General features: G+C 43.5%; 1 protein-coding gene and 1 pseudogene across 1 annotated transcript; one reads left to right on the top strand and one right to left on the bottom strand.

Annotated features, from left to right (window-relative positions):
- Positions 1 to 12,760: 12,760 nt before the first annotated feature.
- Positions 12,761 to 18,052, bottom strand: GPHB5 (glycoprotein hormone subunit beta 5). Its single transcript, XM_025919508.2, has 2 exons — positions 17,846 to 18,052; positions 12,761 to 13,071 (listed from the first exon to the last, which is right to left on the bottom strand). The coding sequence occupies exons 1-2, from the start codon at positions 18,047 to 18,049 to the stop codon at positions 12,883 to 12,885; spliced, it is 393 nt and encodes a 130-aa protein (XP_025775293.1). The 5' UTR covers positions 18,050 to 18,052; the 3' UTR covers positions 12,761 to 12,882.
- On the top strand, positions 14,146 to 14,641 carry LOC112855042 (large ribosomal subunit protein eL21 pseudogene; annotated as a pseudogene).
- Positions 18,053 to 23,215: the final 5,163 nt, after the last annotated feature.

Here is a 23,215-nt window from a genome sequence, read left to right as displayed (position 1 = left end):
TGGGTCAAAAGAGGTGTGTTATGGCAGAGCTGGAACAGACCTCAGCTATTCTGCTTCCCAGGTGAGTATGCTTACCTCACACTACAGTTGATTCATAATCACAGAGGTTAAGTTGTAGTTTTGCAGGTGTATTACCAGAGTTGCATCTGTTTACTCTATAGACGTTAGCCACATGTCAAATGCATAACTTAGGCCCTATAAATTAGATAATCTGTCACACTAGTAATAACCTAGAGACAAGAGTTTGATCTACAGTATGCTTGGAATCCACAGTATACAATATACTGTATCCCAATTTAACTGCACAGTATACAACAATGTAATCTCAATCTAATGGCTTAACCAAGTAGCTAGTTTGGTAGATATTTTTTTCAATCAGATGGTTGGTGTCTTGGTAGAATTAATGGACTCCTTGGGCTATTTTGGAAACACACAGGATACACGCAAGTCAAAGGCATGTCACGGTAAGTAATCTGGGCTGATTTCTGCCAAGAAAAGTTATACTCAAAGAAGAATTACTGAATGCAATAACTACAGCAACCCTAAACCAGGAAACTCTAAACTGGGAAATCCAAAAAATAACTCATATACATATGACAGGAAGGAAATTTTGGTCCTGAGACTCCAATAACAATATGTCTGATCATGATGTGCAAAGAACCACTTGGAAGATCTCTAGTCTGTAAGAGAAATGCCAGGTAAAGTGGATATAACCATACGCAATTGCCATAGAACCATCAATAAGGAAATAATATTTAAATGGTAGTAAAGAAGTAATCACAACCATGCTCACAATTTTAGGAGAAATTAAAGAAAGTTAAACCCAAAACTTGAGGCCAACAAAAATGTTATTATTTAGAGTATAGATTCTTGTGAGCAATAACCTCGCAAAGTAGAGAGTCTTCAGAAAAACAATATCGGACTTGAGGTAAACCTTTAAAGATGCAGTATTGGGGCACCTGGGTGGCTCAGTCAGTTCTCTCTCTTCCCTCTCTCTCTCTCTGAAGAGTTCTCTCACCTCCCCTCCTCAAAATAAATTAGCATTATAAAGATGCAGTATTGCATTCACAAAGGCAAACTCATCCTGGAGACCAAAGTGATGGAAAATTAGAAATTGAGGTTTTGCTTTAAAGGAATGTTTAAATGGACGCCATGCTGGAGATGATTACCTAGCCATTTATGTCTTCAGCCCCTATGATCAGATGCCAGAATGCAAAATGTGCATTCTCTCTCAAAGGTGTGGGCCACAGGTCACCAGATATTCTCTTAAGAGTCATTGAATAGGCTGCCCAAGTACGCATAAGGAAACTCAACAAAATATTTTCATTTCCACAACTGTTAGAAACAGAAAAGGAAAAAGAAGATGGGGAAACCGAGTTTCTTACAAAGGAAGTTAGGTCCTTTTAAAAAGGAAACATTTAGAGAATGGAGAGAAAACTAAAAGTAAACACAAGGCAAAGACACACAACCTGACGATTCTCCCAGAGAGTGGAAAACTTCTGCCCGGGGCCTCCAGAGGCCTAGGGAAGAAAGGAGGCCTGTTCGTGTGAAGAGCGTTCCAGAGTCAGCCAACAGGGTTAATCATATGATAATTCTAGATAATTCCACCTCACCATTCATGAAAAATGATGAAATTCTGGCCAATGCTCTTTGGGTCCTCAGTAGGAATGCGGGCAGGTCATCACGGTTGCCCATCCACATGCAGACAGTAAAGGGAAACTTACCGAGGAATACGAGTGAAGAAATTATCTTGAAAGTTTCTGAAGCACTAACATGACGTAAAAGGGTGACTTAATGATATCTGGAAAGATATCTGGAAAAGGGTGACTTAATGATATCTGGAAAGACAGTTACTGGTAGGAATGCCATTTATTCATCTTCAGTGGAATATCTCCGAATGGAACAATGGCATTTGACATGCAAAATGACAATAACGGAACACAAACACATGAGATAAGCAACAATTCATGGTGCCTCCGTGGTCAACAAAGCTGAGAAATGAGATGAAATGCCGAGCTCTAGACAGAGGTACTTCAGGCATCAGAGGCTGGGTGGTGTTCACTGCAGATCCATGTGGGTTAGGGGAGGAATAGGTCAAGGAGGGTTTGGCTCATCTGTGAATTCGGGGATGCAAGTTCAGCAACAGTTCTTGGCTTTGTTTTCTTAAATGTTTAGTTATTTTTGAGAGAGAGAGAGAGAAATAGCACAAGCGAGGGAGGAGCAGAGAGAGGAGGACAGAGGATCCGAAGGGGGTTCCATTCTGACGGCAAAGAGCCTGATGCAGGGGCTCGAACGCACAAACCTCAAGATCATGACCTGAGCTGAAGTCAGATGCTTAGCCAACTAAGCCACCCAGGCACCCCTAGTTCAGTTCTTGGCTTTTAACTTCCATGACAGGAGATTAAAATAAAAGCTACATGATTAATTTTGGTCACAATCTATTTTTTTTTTTCTCCCCAGGGAATATTATGTCAAAATCTGAAGTTGTTTTGTGCATTTGTGCTTTAAACATGTTCTACCCCGGTAATTTCGTTGTGTCCTTGAGCTTCATGCTGCTATAGGCAGAGTGATTTTGTTGTATTTTCAGCCATGTTCTCCAAGCCTCTCGGTATATGCAGTTATCTTTGGTGAACACGGTCTGACCAGTGTTTTAGGGGACAGGAGGTTTGGGGCAATATGAGGAGATGGTCCCCAAGGCCCACAACTGAGTCTCACCCACAAGCCATATTAGCTCCCTGAGCTTCCCAATAACCCCGCACACACCAGTCTTCTTCAGACTTTATGTTAATTCTTTGCAGGAGAAAACAGTAATACTTTCATGGCATGATGGTATGTTTGGGGCAGCTTTGCAAACACACACCTAAAATTACCACCACCTGCCATGTTTTGAAGCAAGTTTTTGAAAGCAATCGGATTTTGTTCTCCTAGAGGAACCATGGGCAAGAAGGTTAATGAATTCTGCATTCTTCTCATTGCCTGGCTTAAATTGTTTTTTGCTCTGAGTAAACAGTAATTACTGGCTCAGTCCATCTCAGCAGAATTTTATCCCAACTGAAAAGAGTCCATGTGCCTCCCCATGTGATCGCTACAGGGGAAATGATAGACAAGGGAAATAACTTTGGCTTTCTTACAACCTGCTTCTTATAGAATGGCTGTTCTATGTACGCTTTTGTAATTAATGGAATATTACTTCATGTACTCTTTAACCTTGCACTTTGTTTTATGCCATGTTCTGACTTTTACGTCATTTAAATAGTCTTTTTTTCCCTCACTCTCATTTCTGAGTGATCTGAGGGTGTCTTCATCAGCCACTTGAGAAAGGCCTCGGTTAGAATGAACTTGTCTAGCCCTTTGCTACTGAAAGGTGTGTCCCAGGATCCAACTGGCAGCATTCCTGTGGAGCTAGTTAGTTAGCACTACAGAAACTTGGGCCCACTCCAGATCTAATGAATCCGAATCTGCATTTTTTTTCACGTTTTATTTATTTTTGAGAGAGAGAGCACAAGCAGGGGAGGGGCAGAGAGAGGGGGACAGAGGATCCGAAGCAGGCTCTGCTCCAACAGTAACGAGCCCCATGTGGGGCTCCAACTCACGAACTGTGAGATCATGACCTGAGCCAAAGTCGACCGCTCAACCAACTTAGCCACGCGGGTGCCCCCAAATCTGCATTTTAATAAGACCCACGGGCAATCTGTGTGCACATTAAAATTTGAGAGGTACTGATCTATGAGATGACCAAGTTTACTCTCTGTTTTTACATCCATGCATGTAGCTGCCTGATGAAGAAACCATCAGCTTTGCTTGTCTCTGTGATACTACCCTTTGCCTACTCCTTAAGCTAATATTTGAGTTGTTCATGTTTATTGGATGAATAAAAAAGGCTTTCCCGAAGTCCTTTCTTTTTCTCGTCATGTGCTGCCCAGCTGCACTAAAGGAATAAGCATATTTTGAAATTCAAAGCAGAAATTCAGAGCATCTGGTTTGAAAGATCTGAAGTGCTTCTGTTCTTAAAGGGTTTTTTTTTTTTTTTGGTGTTTATAAGAGAGAGAAAAAAATGCCCTCCAAAACTGTTTTCCAGGAAGAAATGAGAAAAACTCATATCACAGGAAGTTATAAAAATGAAGCTAAAACAAATTTCTGAAGCATAAACTCTTGGTGAAGCTTCTGTCTGCATTGCTTAAGATGGGAGCATGGTAGATACCACAATAAGGATGGACGACAGACGTGTCCTCTAAACAGAGCATTCCAGGGGCGCCTGGGTGGCGCAGTCGGTTAAGCGTCCGACTTCAGCCAGGTCACGATCTCGCGGTCCGTGAGTTCGAGCCCCGCGTCAGGCTCTGGGCTGATGGCTCGGAGCCTGGAGCCTGTTTCCGATTCTGTGTCTCCCTCTCTCTCTGCCCCTCCCCCGTTCATGCTCTGTCTCTCTCTGTCCCAAAAATAAATAAAAAAACGTTGAAAAAAAAATTTTAAAAAATAAATAAATAAAATAAACAGGGCATTCCACAGATTTATATCCTCAGTCCTAAGCACAGACAGACTTGTATACATTTATTCAATGTATTTTTACTGAACATCACCGTGGACCACTCTTTTTTTCCCCCACACACACCCCCAGTGTATAAGAGCTCTTTAAAAATTGTACACACAGGGGGCACCTGGGTGGCTCAGTCGGTTAAGCATCCCACTGGATTTTGGTTCAGGTCATGATCTCATGGTTCGTGAGCTGGAGCCCGGCACGGGATTGCGTGCTCCAGCACGGAGCCTGCTTGGGATTCTCTCTCTGCCCTCTCTCTCTGCCCCTCCCCCACTCACACACGCGCTCTCTCTCACAAAGTAAAAAACATTTTAAAAAATTGCGTGTACATGCACACACACACACACACACACTGAAATGTATCATATTCAAATCCCATTGTTGCTGAAGAGGTCCTGAAGGCAAATTATACCTGCAAATGGCTTATTAATTTTCCGACTAGGGCATCAGTGATTCCATCCCAGAATAAGGACTTGATGCCATTGTGCAAACAGAGTCACTCAGGGACCGCCACCTCTGCAAAGGACCACCTCCTGCTTCCACTGTTGACAGAGTTCTGACTTTGGTGCTCAAAATCAGGGGTCTCTCTTCACGCTCTAGGCTGCAGGAACCCATTTGTGTCCCAAGATACTTTTAAACTGAAAACGCTTTTTTTTAGGTCGATTTATTTATTTTTGAGAGAGCGAGAGAGAGAAAGAGAGAGAGAGAGCATGTGCACAAGTGGGGGAGGGACAGAGAGAGAGAGAGACGGAGACAGAATCCGAAGCAGGCTCCAAGCTGTCAGCACAGCCCGACACGGAACTTGAACCCACAAACCACGAGATCACGACCTGAGCCAAAGTTGGACACTTAACTGACTGAGCCACCCAGGCGCCCCAACACTGAAAATATATTTTAACTAGGACAGCTTTTACACGTGGGAGTAGTTTGGCTACCAAAGTGGTTAGCATTCTTGGAGGCGTCTAGTCAAACCCCAAAACAGAATACTACCAAAGATTGTTTTCATTATTGTAAATGTATTCCTGATTTCTTGCTCATAACCACTGGTATAAGCTGCCAAAAAGTGCTTCTTACACCAGGGACCACCACAGCCCTGCACACCCACCCTTCACTTCCTTCACCAGGCCACAAAGTAAAGCCCATATTCTCTTCTTCATAAAAAACTAATAGACGAAGAAAACTGACATCAACAACCAATCTCTCGTCAAGAATCCATTTACTCGTCATTTTTGAATGTTTGATTTCCAGTCCCTTCATGGCAAAGCTAATGGAAAATACCAGTCTGAGATATCTGAAAGCCTCCCCCTGTGGGAATAAAAACATTGCTACTAAATTAAGCACATTGAAATGATCAAGTGCTGAAGAAGAGAGTCCCCTACTCAGAGGCCGCCTGCTTCTACTCCTCCGCTTGTCTACCGTGTTATGCCGTAGAGATTGGCATGAGCAGATCGATGGCACGTTAGTTCCTTTGGGCTCTGTCCTGAAGTTGGCTCAGGTTTTGTTAATGCTGAAATTTGCAGCCCATTTCAACTGGACTTTATTCTCATTAACTGATGTTTATGTTTCAATAGGGAAATGTTTCAGCACTAGCTTCCCGAGCTTGCTCAAGCAGGAGCTAAAAGCTGAACAAAATCTTCCTCTTCGAAGCATTTCCAACATATTTGTAAGTGCTGATGTCTTAATTCCACTCAGTAAAATTGGCTCCCCGCCTCACCCATGTTTTAATTTTGATACGCAAATTTCAAGAGGGAGACAGAAGATGGAGGTTCAAAACATGGGCACCTGGGTGACTCAGTCAGTTGAGCATCCAACTTTGGCTCAGGTCATGATCTCATGGTTTGTGAGTTCGAGTCCCTCATGGGGCTCTGTGCTGACAGCTCAGAGCCTGGAGCCTGCTTCGGATTCTGTGTGTGTGTGTGTGTGTGTGTGTGTGTGTGTGTCTGCCCCTCCCCTGCTTGTGCTCTGTCTCTCTCTCAAAAATAAATAACCATAAAAAATTAAAAAAAAAAAAGAAGATGGAGGTTCAAAACAGCCTGGAAGCTTGGATCATCTTCCTTAGACGGTGTACCTCACTGTAGTGTAGAGCCTTGGGAATCTCTGCATGAGCAACACAGTGAGGCCAAGAAAGCATGATCAGCTCATACATTTCCTGTATAAAGAACCTACAAAGTCACAGGATTAAATTTCTATTTTAAGTGCATAGCTCTGCATGTATGCTTCCTCAAGATAATTGCCATTAATGGCAATTAATAATTCATCATAACCTTTTTTGTGTATGTATATTTTAAGTTTATTTTAAGTGAATAAATGCTCTTTTAAGTAACTTCATGTTGCATATTATTTATGACTCAGGGATAGCTATTTTTATTTCTTGCTGGTAATCATATCTTCCACATCACCAAAAGAATATTACCATTCTCATCTTGCTGCTAAAGCAAAATTTCTTCTCTTTTGGGGTATGTTTATTTGTTTGTTTGTTTGTTGGGGAATGATTGTATTTGGGGTTTGAATGACTTTCCAGAAGCCCCAATGGTCCACAATCAAGGTTGAAGCATATAACTGATCCTGTATATTGGGAAGCCTTTAAAAAAAAAACACCTCAATTATTCAGTATGCTAAAGAAATTGTACAGTTGGGGGAACTTAGAGTCAATTATAAAGCCAAAGAGCTTAGGAAATGTTTACTTTACTTCTGATAATGAGGACCAGGAACGGAGGACACAGAGGAGAGAATAATATAATCCCTCTAAACTCCTTAACACTAGAGACAAGTCTCTGCCATACACTATCAGTTACAGTGCTTTGCACCTGCTCCTTCTTTTCTCATCCTTTCTCTGTTTCTTTTTTGAGCTATTAGACATCACCTCTTCAGAGGTCTTCAGCGTCCTTTCAGATACTCTGGGATCACAACAACAAGGCACTAAGCCTTCTGGATCTCCCTGTACACAATTCCAAACAATCCCATTCATTAAAACAAAGGAAACTCATTGTAAAAGAAATGCCAGAAGGTTCATCTAGCAAATAACGACCAAAATTCTTCTACTCCAGTAAACTTTCACTAGTAGAAATTTTGCACAGAAAATAAAATTTGCAGAATTTGCAAAAGAATGGTTTCAAAGTTGCTTCTTAATAATTTGCTTTAATGTTTTGAAGAAAACTAAAAAGATAAGGCGCACATTATTTTATAGGAAGCATCTCCTGGATGAAGAATACAAGTAGTCCTCTGGCAAACTTTGTGAAATAACAATTATTAATTAATGCCGCATTGTTTTCAATTAGATATACATTTCATTTATTATCTCAGAAATGCTTTTTATTACATTTAAAACCTAAATAGCTTGAAGTGTTCATTGGGTCACTGCAGCAAAAGTTGGTACTCTCCGGGTGGCCCTTTCACTTCCCAATCAATGAAAGAAGAGAAGCATGACCTACTGGTTCAATCAATGGAGCTAATAAACCCAGAAGTAGAATGAGCTGTGAGAATTTATAGTTTTCATTCAAAGCGTTCCCATAGAAAAAAAAATTTCAGGAAATCCCCCTTCTCCTCACCTTTTGTTATTGCAAAATAAACATATTTCCAAGAGTAAGGAGTTTCTGAGCATTTATCTAGAGCTCGCCTAAAGGCACTGAACCATCATCGCTCTGCACCCAGTGCTCCCAGTGCCTGTGAAATCAGTTGAGAGCACATAGCCTTCACTTCCACAGCAGTGTCTTTGAATTTCCCTTCGAGGCTCCAATCCTTTTCTCCCTCAGCTCTCCTGTTGTAAGCTTTGATTTGGGCTACCGCAAAGCATGATCTTCCTAAAGGTTATACAGGAAATTAGAAAAAAATTGCCATCTCCATAAAACAACCCAAGCTTGCACTGAGCCACCTCCAGGAGGGGCTGCCAACACGCTAACCAATGGCAAGAGATAGTCTAACATCAATGACTTCAAAGACTTCCCCAAGCAGTAACGACTAGGAAGGAGCACTCCAAAAAGGCATCATGCTCTAGTGTTAAGAGTGTGCAGTGAAACCTGCACATGCTGCCTATCAGCGGTCAGATCCTGGGCAAGTCAGTTGACTTCTCTGAGCTTCGCTTTCATCAGGTGTAAGGTGGTAATGGTAACATGGCCATTCCAGTGACTAGGAGCATAGGCGACGCAAGAATTCCGAAGAATTAACAGAGAGGATCCTGCTCAGAGTGAAAAAAGTCCATAAATGGTAATAATATTTATATCTTTATTTCCCAAACAGTGCCTTGCACAAAATTAGGGGTAATGAGTATTTGTGGGAAAAAAAAATATTTGTGGAAGTGAGGGATGGGGAAGAGAGAAGGGGAGGGAAAGGGAGAGGGAAGAAAGAGCTTTGAAAAAAGGTTCGAGGTTAGCATTGAGAGAGGTATTTCACTCTTTTTCTTTTATTTTTTAATTTTTTTTAATGTTTATTCATTTTTTGAGAGAGAGACACAGAGTGTGAGTGGGGAGGGACAGAGAGAGAGGGAGACGCAGAATCTGAAGCAGGCGCCAGGCTCTGGGCTGTTGGCACAGAGCCTGATGGGGGGCTCGAACTCCTGAACCGTGAGATCATGACCTGAGCTGAAGTCGGACGCTCAACCGACTGAGCCACTCTTTTTCATTAATAGCTTTTTTAGTTCTAATATATATTTATTGCAGAAGGTCTTTTAATACCAAGGACCAGGAACATCGTGGAATACTACCCAGCACCACAGGGCCTGCGGATGAGAGTCTTCTGATTGCTGTTGTGCTTGTGCTGCCTGTTACAGCAATTACGTTTACCTTGCCCCTTAGAGCTACATGTCATTGCTGGGTCTCTGCTATTCCAGACCCACTCATCTCTGCCAAGACCAGAAAGCCTGGTTCCATGGCGGCTTCTCCCGCCTTCCACCCCAGTCTGCAAAGGACAACCACCATGGAGCTTCACAGGTGCATTCCTTAGCACTTTAGCGAAGGGAGTCCATTGAACCTCCAGATGAACATAGCCACTGGTGAGTTCTCGGGTCTTATGTAATAAATCCATTCTAGCAGGCCCACTTCCTTGAGCCTTTTATCCTCAAATATCCTTCCAGGACAGTTCTGGCATCTTCTATCCATTAATATAAGCCACATTTCCCCCAAACTTTAAAGAGCCATCCCAATAGCGCATTGGGACCAGATCCACGTGCCCTGGTAAAGATGTTAAATGCTGATTCATGGGTCGACGTCCCCATTAAAAAGCTCTTGTCCTGTCTTATATTCTGCCACCCTCCCCCTCATCCATTGAGATAAGAGAGTTTGACGCCCTCCAGGTCCATCCTCACTGTGTTCTACCCCATCTCTGTTTACGTTCATCAGGTCCTCAGGAAGCTTCAATGGAAGATCTTGTTCTCCCATCATACAGAGAGTCCTTCCCCAGTGGAGTCATCCTTAGACTTGACCTTAATTATCCATGAGAGGTCATGGGCAGTATTTGAGGAAGGCAGGTATTATCATATAAAACATCTTCTGTGGATGGAGACTCAGCCGGGTCTCAGCAAGGGGAGGCTGATCTCTCGCAAGGAGGAGTGGGCCCCTTCTGTAAGGGAACCTCAAGCTCATCCACTAATTGTCCCCATTCCAGGTCTTCCTGTCCCACTCCTTCCCTAGGAGGACCTTGACTTAAGGATAGAAGACGGCTGGGGATCCAGACTTTTCTTTTTTATTTTCTTTATTTATTCATTTTTAGAGATCGAGAGGGGAAGGGCAGAGGGAGAGACAGAGAGAGAATCTCCACCCTCAGCACAGAGCCTCACGTGGGGCTCCATTCCACGCCCCTGGAATCATGACTGAGCTGAAATCAAGAGTCAGATGCTCGACCAACTAAGCCGCCCACATGCCCCAAGCCTTTTTAATAATTCAGCTGCTCTCCGGCTTAGGTCTGAGGCCTGCTGTTCAGCACAGTCTGTCCTTCAGCTCCAGGAGAAGAGGGTGGCTTCAAATGTGGCTTTTACACCATCCCCTGAGTGCTTCGATTGTACTTAACAACTAACTAATCCCACAGTCCTGACAATTATCATTGTTCCCACATCTCTCCAATGTTGAAGATATTGATTAGCCAGTACATACCTTTCCATATGTATCCCGTCCCAATTCATCACAAGGAGTCTTAGTGACTGTGATACAACAGATGCCTTATGACTCTCACAGCCAACAATACTGCCTGTGGCATCTTGGCTAAGCACCCCAGAAGATAGCTATGCTGGACTTCACCCATCAGCCCCCTCAGACCCACTCTCCGCTCTTATTCAACTTCCTACCCAGGTTGAATATTTATGGACCGAATCAACGAGCTCCGGTGCTCTCCTCCTTCCCATGTACTTCAGCAGAAGATCAGGGCACAGAGCAGAGTGAGACTGGGTATCTTCTCCCCCACCTCCCTCCCTACCAGGCCTTGATTCCGGACCAGCTGGGTCCTAAGAAAGGAAGGTCACAGCTCTCTCTGGGGTCTGATGGTCACTTCCTCTTCTTCGCCTTCAGCCTAGGGATGTTCATTGCTTCTAAACAAGCATTCAGAGTGTTTTATCACCCCTTGTTGGTTTCCTCAACTCTGCCAGCACATTTATAAATAGCGACTCCATTCACTTGTCCTCAGTGTCTGGCTACAGTGTATCCCTCGTTTCCTGCCTGGCCCCTTACTCATGCTGTAGTCACTTCTCAAATTGTGGCAAACCCTTACTGCTTCTGCCCTTTTTCCCTAAGTTTCTTTAAGAAGCCGCCGTTTCTGTCAGAAAATTCTGAGGGAAGTTCTTAGGGATGGGTTGAAAACACTCGTGAGGTGTCACCCAGGGTTACTCCCAATCGCCACCCACTGTCCGGCCGAGATCCCAGGCTCCCCACTACTTTTTGTGTTAGAGTGTTTTGCCTAACAACAGATCTGCACTAAGGACTGGGGTGGACTTTGCTCCTGTTCTTTGTTCCCAGGTGTTCACCTCAGCATCCCAGTCCTTGACCGTCAACCCCAACAGTCACATTTCTGTTTTCATGAGGACTTTTCCAATTCCTCTCTCAAGGGGGGCTCCTGGCTCCCAGCTGGGATATGCCAAGGATGTGAGTCCAGATGGAGCCACCTTGGGACTTACCATTCCAGTCATTTGTCTGTGTCTCTTACTAAACGTGACATTCTAAATTCGTTTTGAATGTGCTTGCTATTGCTATTCCAAGTCTATTAAAGACTAAAAAGACTTTTTTGAAAGTTTTCATGAATCCAAAAGACAAAGAACATGCTTTATTGGCATTAACACAGATTTTCCTGGCGTGTTGTGAAAAAAGGAACAGAGTTCATTTCAGCCCTCAAAATGTCGGAATTAAAGACACTTGCACAATACCAGAGTTAAAAAAAAAAAAAAAAAAGTCACAGAGAATCAGCTGCTGTAAGATTTTAGCACAAGGCCTAGATGATCACGGACTTTCCCCCAAGCTAGCAATGCAGTTTTACCCCTATAAACATGCAAAATTTCCAAATTTAAAAAATTACAACTTAAATTTAAAATATGCTAAATGGGAAAGAATATTTGTGATTAATCATTTTGGCCATAGCTTTGGGAGAGCATCCCATGAGTCTAAAACCAGAGTTTAGTTCTGTACATTTTTAAACCTAAGTGATGGATCCAGTTCACATTTTCTCCTGAGTGTTGTTTCATTTTTGTTTTTGTTTTTATCACAAAGGGGCCTCTTCATTAAGGAGGAGCTTCAAGAATTTTGCTCGGGAAAAGAATCACCCAGAACCAAACACGTTTCAATTTGAGCTACTATTGCCCTCCTCTTTTTAATCTGAGCACTTTTTAACCTGTGATAAGTGCTCAGTTAAAAGAAGGAGGGAGTATTTTCTCTAAGGAAGCTTGCAATTGGATTTTCTTTGGGGGCTTGAGGACAAAGCCTTGGTTTTATTAATATCTGGCCCTTTGATCCTAAATCTAGTTGAAGACCAATTGTTAAATAAGAGATGGGAATTTAAAGACTTTCTAGACCCATTTCCTAATTACTCCCACTGCCCTTAAACTATTGGCGTATTATAAATCCAGATTGGAGGAGGATTGTGGTATATACAAATTATGTTCTGAGATTCAAGGCAAAGATATATTAATTTGCAAGTGTGTGAACCAGAGAAATTATTTCAGCGAAAACACAAATGTTGTTTTGGATTTTTAGCATCAGCATGCTGCCTCTGGGCCTTAGGCCGGAGTTGGGCCTAAGGGAGACGGATAACCTCCTCCACAGGTGGTCAGAATTAAACAGTCCTTGAATCCAGGGGGTATAGCTGCTCAGGCTGCCCGTGCACCTGGGTCCGTGAAGCTCAAAGCTGCCAGCTGTGTTCTGTAGGCCACGCCAGCTTCAGATGGTCTCGCACTCCGTGGTGGCAGTGGAACAGGCCCCGCAGTCGCAGCGGACAGCCACGGGGTAGGTGTAGAAGGGGTCCACTCCAGGGGCGCAATTGGGCAGCTTGACCGTCACCTGTCTGGTCTCGTTGTAGGTACAGACTCGATGATGGGCTTCAATGTAGGGGGGTTCCAGAATGGGCTTCTATCCTCACGGGTAGAAAACAGGGAACCCATTAGAACATGCCATCTTGTTTCTTGTCCTCCGTACCATTAATCACTTTCAGAAATTAACTCGTTAGTCATTTGTTTACTTGTGAGTCTGTCTCTTCCCAACAGAAAGCAAATTCCTGAGAGCAGCAACCTGCTTTCTGTACCATATCCTGAGCTCCCAAAGAGCCCATGGCACATAGCAAGTGCTCAATAAATATTTAGCAAATGAATAATCCTGATCATTGCAAAAGCCTTCTGACTGGTCTCTCTTCTACCATCACCCCCTACGGTCAATTTACAGCACAGCAGCCCCAAGTGATTCTTTCAAAATGTAAGTCAGATTCCTCTCTCTTCTCTGCTCAAAGCCCCAATGATTTCCCATCTCACTCAGAGTAAAAGTCAAAGACGTTCAGCCTCAAGACCCTCCATCATCTTCCCCACCCCTGTACCCCCTGCTATGTCTCCGGCCACCCTGTCTTGCTGGCTTCCTCACTCTGCTCCAGCCACAGTATCTCCTGATTGTCCCCCAGATCCACCAAGAACAGCAGCGCCCCAGAGTCTTTGGCCTGCTATTCCCAGTGCCCAGAACATCCTTTCCTGACCATCTTATTTATAATCACAACATCCCACCTCCACACCCTGCCACTTCCCACCCTCTTCCTGCTTTTTCTTCTGCATAGCACCTGTCAGTACCACGGGACATATTACATTATTTTATTAATTTGTGTTGTATTTTTCCCACTCTAAAAAGCAAATTCCATCAGGACAGGGATTTTTGCCCATTTTACTCACTGCTGCGCCTCTACTACCCAGAGTAGTACCTGTCACCCAGGAGGTTCTCGATAACTATTTGTTGATTTAATGACAGAAAACAGCAAGGCAGCTTCTGGAATGCCCTGTGCGCTGTTCTGATAATCAAAGGATTCACTTCCTGCCTTCAACTCTCGTAAATCTTGAATTCAAAGATAATTTCATGAAGAGCATATAGATCAGGAAATCGGCACAAAGTAGTAGTTAAAATCCCAAACCCTGTAGCGGAACCCCCGTCTTCCAATAATTCACCAAAATGACCACCACGAAGGGGAAGAGAAGAGGCACCTGCTATGTGTTCTCTAGGCCTTTTAGGAGACATGGAGTTGCTTTGGCCACCTGCATGCAAATCTACAAGAAAGGTGATATTGTGGACATCAAGGGAATGGGCGCTATTCAAAACAGAGTGCCTCACAAGTGTTAACTATGCCAAGACTGGCAGAGTCTACGGTGTCACCCAGCAAACTCTTGGCATCGTTGTAAGCAAACAAGTTAAGGGCAATATTCTCGCCAAGAAAATTAATGTACGTATTGAGCATGTTAAGCACTCAAATTGCTGAGACAGCTTCCTGAAGTGCGTGAAGGAAAATGATCAGAAACAGAAGGAAGCCAAAGAGAAAGGTCCTTGGGTCCAGCTGAAGCGCCAGCCTGCTCTGCCCAGAGTAGCACGCCTTGTGAGAACCAGTGGGAAGGAGCCTGAGCTGCTGGGGCCCATTCCCTATGAATTCATGGCCATGAGTGTTGATAAATAAATAAATAACCAAAAGACCATGTAAAAAAAAAACAATCTCAAATACTGCGGTCAGACCCTTGACCTTGAGCCCCTGTTCTTCCACTTGCTGAAGACCTTGGAAAGTCCACTTGACTTCTGGAAGCCTCAGATTCCTCCTCTGTGAAACAAAATCTCTACTTCACAGCCGTGTTGTGGAGATACGGTAGGATGACATGCACACCGCACAAGGCCCAGCACCAAGTAAGTGCTCAGTAAATGTAATCTATTGTTCTGATCAGGGTAGTTGCAAGGATAAGGAAGTAACAATAAAAATAACAACTTACAAGCTTTCAAAAACCAACGCCTTCCCCTGTATTGGGTAAATAAAATATGTTAAACGGAGGCCCCGGATGAACTTCTTACGTGACTGTCGCGGGAATAATGGCTCTGCCTTTGACAAGGACTTCCATCCGATATCACTGCCTCCTCCTACTTTTCAGGTAGCATTTTACCCTCCTCAGTTTGCTGCACATCCTCTTACCCTCAGTAATTTGGAATCTCAAGCAGGGGTGCCAGGTAAAATCTAAGACACTCAGTAATATCTGAATGTCAAGTAAACAACAAAATTTTTTTTAGTATAAAGAATGGCTCTACTCATTGCATGGGTAATAAGATGCCTACAGATGCCTTATGACTCTCACAGCCAACAACCCTGCCTGTGGCATCTTGGTTAAGCACCCCAGAAGATAGCTATGCTGGACTTCACCCATGAGCTCCCTCAGACCCACTCTCCGCTCTTACTCAACCTCCTACCCAGGTTGAATATTTATGGACCGAATCAACGAGCAACAGTGAGACTGGGGTATTTTCTTCCCTCCCCTCCCTCCCTGCCAGGCCTCGATTTGGGACCAGTTGGGTCCCAAAAAACAATTGCTGTTTATGTGACACTCGCATTTAAGTGAAATCATGGTTTGGTTTGACTTGGTGTTTGATAAATCGGGCAACCTTAACCCCAGGCCGTGAACAAAGGCTCTTTTCAGCAATAGTTCCACCTTTGAGGTAAATCCAGCTGCTTTGCTGTCACAGACATCCTCATTTTCAGACATGCTCTCCAGTTAAGTTACCAAAAATAAGCACTTTATATCTCAGAAACTTTTAGATTACTGGGAAAATAAATCTTGGCCTCTTATCTTAAATTTTCTATACATAACCTCCCAGTACCTAGTACAGTAAGGGCATAAATAAAAGCTGGCTAACATTAAGGAGAATCTTGTTGTCTAAAGGTCTTGGTGCTTCTATTTCTCCAGTGAGGACACAGTCCCTGACCTCTTGCGGGTGACAAGGATCCAAGTAAAGACATTCATCAATTTTTAAAGAGAAGCGAAAACGAGCTGAGTTGAAGGAAAGAAGGTTTGAAATGTAGGCCCAGAGAGAGTTCCAAAGACCAGAGAGATGAACTTTGAGTGGGGATAGGCATGGCCAGGCCGATCCCTGAGTATGAGAAGATGCCAACCGCCCCCCGCCCCCCACCCCCGCCCAAGTAAGTTTGATGTCAAGTCATAGCCACAGTATCCTTAGTAATTGAATTTTTATTTGGCTCTTAAGTCTCAAGCCCCTGGATGATGCAAAAATAAAGCTAATTAGGTGGAGTCATTTTATGTAATTTGGAAATTTTGTCACCAGGACCCAATCCGTTTATGGGGCCATAATTTTATCTAAGTGACAGCAGGTTGCTCTCTGAGTCCCTGAATGGATGGCTGTTTTTTCCAATGGCAGTGTCCTCTCATGGTGTTCACAGACTTCTAAGTTGGCATCAATTAGGTTAAAAGATGTATGACTCCAGGGGCACCTGGCTGGCTCAGTTGGAAGAGTATCCAACTCTTGATCTCAGGGTCATGAGTTCAAGCCCCATGTCTGGTATAGAGATTACTTAAGAAAATAAATAAACTTAAAAAAAAAAAAGTGTATGCCTCCAGATAGAGGTCAATCCCACATAATTCAACAAATATTTATTGAAGGTCTTTTTCATACATGACACTGCAACAAGGGCTGGCAAAGGCAAAGGAATGAAACTCCACTCTCAAAAAACTTAGAACCTAGCATTGTGTGGTGGGGAAAAAAATAAGGCAACAGGTGAACACAAGTCAGGGGTGGCCAGCAACTCAGAAAACCTCTGGGGAAGGAGTTGGCACTGGACGCAAACATCAAAGAATTTATTTCATAATGACAGATAGACATGAGACGGGACATGAGAAAAAGACCAAAAGTGAGATTTCATGAGAGGTGCTTAATAAACCTTTTCAAACTCAGTCTGACAAGACCAGGGCTCGGAATATGTACAGACCCCAGGAAAACGGGCAGACTTCATATTGCTGAAGACCTCAGAAGTTGGTTTTGGAATTTGCAGTAGTGGGGAGTCATCTAAGGTTTCTGAGCCAGGGTGATGGTTTTTGAATCAAAGCTTGTGCTTAGTAACCAAGCCAGGCCTCAGTAGAAAGAGTCAACAGTCACTCTGGGGTATGATGGGATAGGGTGCTAAATGGGCCTCTTTTCTGCTCACCTGGCAAACATCTCCTCATCTCAGCCCAATAGGGTTCGAACTTTGTCCAAGATTTGTATCCTCATTTTTAATGCACTGCCTCTTAAAAGGCTGGGTATCATTGAATACAAAGGGACTTCGTGGATCTGTGGATGATAACCCCTGAGGTCCCTAAGAATTGCAATGGGGAGTTGGGGCAGGGCAGGGCTGTGCATGAGCCACTGAGGGAAGAATTGAGGACCTGCCCTCACCTGCTAGATAGTCCAAGGCCTGCCTCTTGGTGACTGGCTGGCCGTATCACAGGTAGAGGAATATAGAGAAGTGTGGGTTACATGCTTGAACCAAGGATTTATCCCTAACTTTCTACTGACTGTCTATGTAACTTTGCAGTCATTTACTCCTTGAATTTCTCCTGCCATCTGTAAAATGGATAGAATAATAGCACATCATAACCCCCTAAAGATGATTCCCAAATATACGACACTGTGTAAAATAAAAATATTAATTTTATCAGTGCTTTGTTACAGGGGCAAGATCATGCTTCTTTCAGATTACTTTTGGAGAATGCCAAATAATTGTTATTTTAAAGAAATTCCACAGAAATGCCCCACTCTACCTCATTTTATTTAAAAAGTGAACACTTAGGATTCAACCCGGGCGGCCGACCCTGAAGGCTTTGCTACCTGGGCTTGTCTTGAGACTCACCTCCCAGGTCTCACAGCGGCCCCAGCAGGCATCCGTAGTGATCCGAAGGCCCCTGCAGCCAGGCTTTTTGGCCAGGAAAGTAAACTCCCTCACGGCACAGCCCACAAAGGTGAGCAGGTTCCCACTGGACGTGCTGAGAACACAGCTGCAGCCAGCTAGGAGGAAGAGGGCCATGGGGCCGAGGAAAAGGTATGCCAGCTTCATGGCGTTCCTTCAGAAAGGGAAAGGGAAGAGAGTTTATTAACAGAGCCAGCGTCCTTCCAGGGGGCGACCAATGATATGATGGTCATTGTCAAAGGCACCTTGCTCTTGGCATTTCGGAAGAAATGAGCCAAGTATGTGTAAAAGCCCACAGACTCCAACACAGGTGCCCGAATTTTCTTCTCCCTGACTCCAGTATGGTTTCCATGGACTCCTTGTGCTCATTAGACACCCAACCCTCCCAGGGCATCCTCAGGCTTTTCCGTGTTGCAACCCAACTGCTGGACTTAACTTATGTGTTCAAGAAGTTTGTTCCAATGGTCTCTTCAAAATAAATTCAAAATATGAGTCACACCAAAAGTAATGCATACCCTAACATAACACATGAAATTATTTATGCTCAGATCTAGGGTACTGGGTGCCATGTTACCTGCCTACACAAAATTACACTTTCAGTGTCGTGGCTGGAAAATCGGAGGGGCGTAGATAAATGAAAACTGTATGCCCCAGATGTATGGTTACTAACCCAACCCACCATAAAACATGGGTACGCACAAGATATTATGAAACCTGGCACCTGACTTGGCGACATCACAAAAATGTATCGTATTAGCTACCAATTGCCTCTGCTCTATGCCTCCCCTGTAATAGGCACCCAGTTGTGATTCAGTTTAAACCTACATATTGGAAAGCATTAGAAGTGTTTAAAACATAATCCCAATTTACTGTCAGGTCTGTTCTTTCTGGGTCTTGGTCATTTTCTGTGCTTTTCCGGGAGCCAGAATCATTCCCTTCACGTTTGGCCCCCTGGACAGAGCCTACCTGGATGTTAAAGTGCGAGTGGACACTGCATTTATGGAACATCCTCAATTTGTTGTTGCTTAAAATCATTCATTATTGCTGCAAAGTTATTTACTTTGAAATCTGATCTCTCGGTCTGATGCACTTCTACCCATCCACTTCTGATCTGTCACCTTAGCAGGGTTCTTCAGACTTCCCTTCTGGTGGAATGAAGTTACAAATATGGAGAAGCACTTACCTGATCTTGCTGGAGCTAACTCCTTTTAAGGTTCACACTTACACCCAAGATTCCTGAAAATCACGATGAGTGATAGAAGATTGCTCTGGGTAAATGTCTCTACCCTCTGTCACTGGGCTGCTTGACTGCTCAAATATATAGGAAGGGTCTTGTCAATCAAAACAAAAGAGAGGCAGATCCCTACAGGAACCACTAAACACATCAAAGCCTTGGGATATAAAGCCAGTCTCTATTTTCCAAAACTGATTAACTTACAGGGTGTTGTTTTGTTTCTTAACATCACCTGCTGAAACAGAAAGTTACCTTGGTGGGTGACATAATCCTAGGGAAACAGTCAAAAGTAGTTCACCTGGTTCTCAGGGGAACAAATGCACTGGGGCAAGATGGATTAATTTCCCTTCACGGGCACCACAGCTTTTCCTTCGAAGCAGGAGTCAGTTACTAGCAGCTGACAGCAAACGCTTTCCCTTAATTCACAGAACATTTCAATACATTGAAAATAACAAAACGATAATTCTTCCTGGAAAGAACACAGGATCACTAACTGAAAGGGTGGAAACCAAAAGGAAGAAACCTTTTGAAAGTCTTAAAATCAGTTAAGTATTAGATAGTATTAACACTTTAAAATGAGTCATATAAAAAAAAAGTTTGAATGTTTGATGTGATTACCTTCTGGCATGGGAATTAAAGATGATTTTTCATTTCTTTCATATGGTTTTCAGCATGTTTCGCATTTTCTACATTGGGCAGCTTTTATAACAGAAAATCAATTAATATTGATACTTCAGGAATTAAAATAAACCAATAAGTATACATTTGTGCTGCATGTAATGATATTGAATGGTGTCCTAATAGAAATATTTCATTAGATTTCTGGCTCTGGAAAGTCTAAGAATGAAAGAGTATTCTTTATGAGCATGGGACACAATTTCTGTTCCAATCTACAACAGTAGCATACAAATGGATTAAAAACCTCGTTGGTCATGGCATTATTCTGGGTGCTCTAAAAAATAAATGAAGCAGACATCATCCCTGCCCTTAGGAGTTTACATATCACAGCAAATAATGACATAGCCAGAGACATATAAGAAGCACATTAAACAAATAATACTAAATAAAGAAGTTTTTTAAAAAAAAAGAATTCTTATTTTCTGCAAAGAAAAGTGTTCTTTAAATACAAACTACTCATTCAGAGCCTGATTTTTTTTCAAAACATGTAACTACCCTCAGTGAATCCATCACTATACCATCAATATACCTATCTCTAGAGTCAGATTATTATGTGTTTAATAGAAAATTGAACTGGGCTCAGAATAAAGGACTTTCTTCAGCCCTTCAGCCTGTGAGTAGCATAACCAGAACTGGGGTACTGTGGGACAGACTGCTTACCCGGTGCGATCTTCTTTTTTTTTTTTTTTTTTAATGTTTATTTATTTTTGAGAGAGAGAGACAGAGCGTGAACAGGGGAGGGGCAGAGAGAGAGGGACACACAGCATCTGAAGCAGGCTCCAGGCTCTGAGCTGTCAGCACAGAGCCCAACGCGGGGCTCGAACTCACGAGCTGCACGATCATGAACCGAGTAGAAGTCGGATGCTCAACCAACTGAGCCACCCGGGCGCCCCCGGGTGTGATCTTCTTAACCTGCTTGGCCTAGAGTTCGCCAATGGTGAGTTGCCATCCTGAGCCATGTTTCCAAAGAGGACTCTTCAACCCTTATTAGACTTGAGACATACATAGTTCCATCTGCAATGTCACAAGAGAAGGACAACAAAGAGACACCAAGAGCACCTTTCTTTCACAATCTCCAATTTCCTCATAGTATAGAGCTGTGCATCCCACCTACCTCCCCATCAGCATCAGCCTAATAAGAATGACAGTTTATAGTCACTGAGCACCTACTGTGTACCAGGATCCTTGGAATCTGCTGTGTTCTCACATATGTTATCTCTCAGCCTTACAATAATTCCGTAAATCAGTGATTCTTTTCTCCCTTTTCCTTTGGGAGAAGTAGAGGCTCAGTTATTTTGTCATCTGCTCCTCTCCAAAGCCTTCGACAGCACTGGGGATGGTAAATAAGCTTGTTTCATCTCTACAACCAAGTGTCAGAAGGTGCTGCCTGGGACACTGTGTCAAGAAGACGTCCGAATGGTCACAGTGCGGAGGGCAGAGGCTCATCACCTTCATCACGGGTATGGGAAAGGGGAATGACGTCTGGATGCCACTTTTTTGCAATCCTTGCACTAGGCCACACCACTTGCCTCTCTACAAGCAGAGCGAGAGGTTGCTCTGGGATTTTAAAGGCTACACAAGGCTCTAATACCTACAGACTATCTTGGTGCCATAGTCTGGGCATATGCCACCTTCTCTTCTACCTCTGTTGACACTTACACCGTTGACGTCACTCTCTTGAGGTAGCAAACAAAGATGTAACTTGATGTCTCCAGACACAGGCCCTGGAGAGCCTTTTCTTATCTTGCTTTATTTTCAACTTCATATGGATTCATTGTCACCTTGGAGGATAAGTGACGAGAAACAGCTTCACTGGGGACAAGGAGAGGGGAGAAGGGGCGTAGATGAGCAATCGTCTTGAGGTCTGGGGAGGCAGGACAACAGAGGAGGAATGAGCTGAGTGCCTTAAGGAGGAGACTAAGCAACCGAGGCCTGGCCCATGGAGACAGCCCCAAACGAGGAGTGTCTGGGGGTGGGCAGTGTATGCAGGAGATGAAGACATTACGAGAGCCTGGCAACTCTCTTCCCTGGCTCAGGCATGCTGCCTCTCAGTGGTACAGCTTCCTAGCTGGCTTGGGCAGGTCCCTTCCCTCAGCCTTAATTTCCTCATCTGTAACATGATGGGGTTGAACCCTATGACTCATAAGGTCCTTCCTAACGCCAAGGTAACACCTAACACCTAATTTTTTTTTAACGTTTATTTATTTTTGAGACAGAGAGAGACAGAGCATGAACAGGGGAGGGGCAGAGAGAGAGGGAGACACAGAATCTGAAACAGGCTCCAGACTCTGAGCTGTCAGCACAGAGCCCGACGCGGGGCTCAAACTCACGGAGTGTGAGATCATGACCTGAGCCGAAGTCAGACACTCAACCGACCAAGCCACCCAGGCGCCCCCACCTAACACTAATTTAAAGTGTTCTGTGAACAGAACAAGCTGAGGGCAAGTCAGACGGAAAACCCAAAGTGTCCTATTACAATAAAGTCGTCCAGATTTGTGCACAAATCTTGACCCTGACGCTTGCCAACTTGTGATCTTGGACAAGTCTCGTCACCCCCGGGGTCTCAGCCTTCTACAAAACAGAAAATGCCTCCTTCAGAGGCTTCATGTGACGATTCTACAAAATGACACCTATAAATTGCTCATCTCAGTGCTTTTTACACGATAAGCAGGCGACAAATGTTGCTTCTCTTTCTTTCCCGTCATTATTGTGTGTACTTCTAAGAAATAAGAAGCTGCCAATAAGAAATTATACGACGCCAATCGGTGTTACACATACCCTGACCTCAAAGGTACTAAATGTGGAAAAAAGGAAAAAAGTGTAAGTCTGAGAATAGAAAAAGCAGTCGTTGGGGACTATGAGAGCCCACCAGCATCTGAAACCAGGAGACATGGGGTGGCACCAAAATTGCTTCCCCGGCCAGCCTATGGTGTTTTGATGTGACGCTAAAATTAACAACACATTTTTCAGTAGGAAAAAAGTCTGCAGGGTAAGATTTAGTTTTTTAAGGTCCAAATCTCACACTTTGGGGGTACACTCTTTTTACCATGTTTCTAAAATTCAGTATATGGATAAATCTTCATAAAGACTCCCAAACCATTTCAGTTCTGACCAGGAACAGAGTCAAATTAGCCAAGTCATCCAACGTGTACTGAATACCCACTCTGTTCCACAGCTACTCAGTGAGGGCCAACAGGCACAGAGTTGTTGGCTGTATAACTTCCGATGATCTCTTAAGAGTTGAGATGTGCGTGCTCTGATACATTTTTCCTCATTGTCCTCTCAGAATACACAATGTTCTAACCAAGGGTCAAATCGATTAGCATTAATGCCTCCTGTGAATGAATTAAAAAGCCACAAATGAAGCTATGTGTTTCAAGGAATTAATAGAATTAATGATT

This window comes from Puma concolor, chromosome B3, assembly GCF_028749965.1.
Source record: "Puma concolor isolate L17-30 chromosome B3, mPumCon1.1.hap2, whole genome shotgun sequence".
Taxonomy (NCBI): domain Eukaryota; kingdom Metazoa; phylum Chordata; class Mammalia; order Carnivora; family Felidae; genus Puma; species Puma concolor.
The sequence above is the reverse complement of the archived record's forward strand: the minus strand, read 5'-3'. Positions and strand labels throughout refer to the sequence as shown.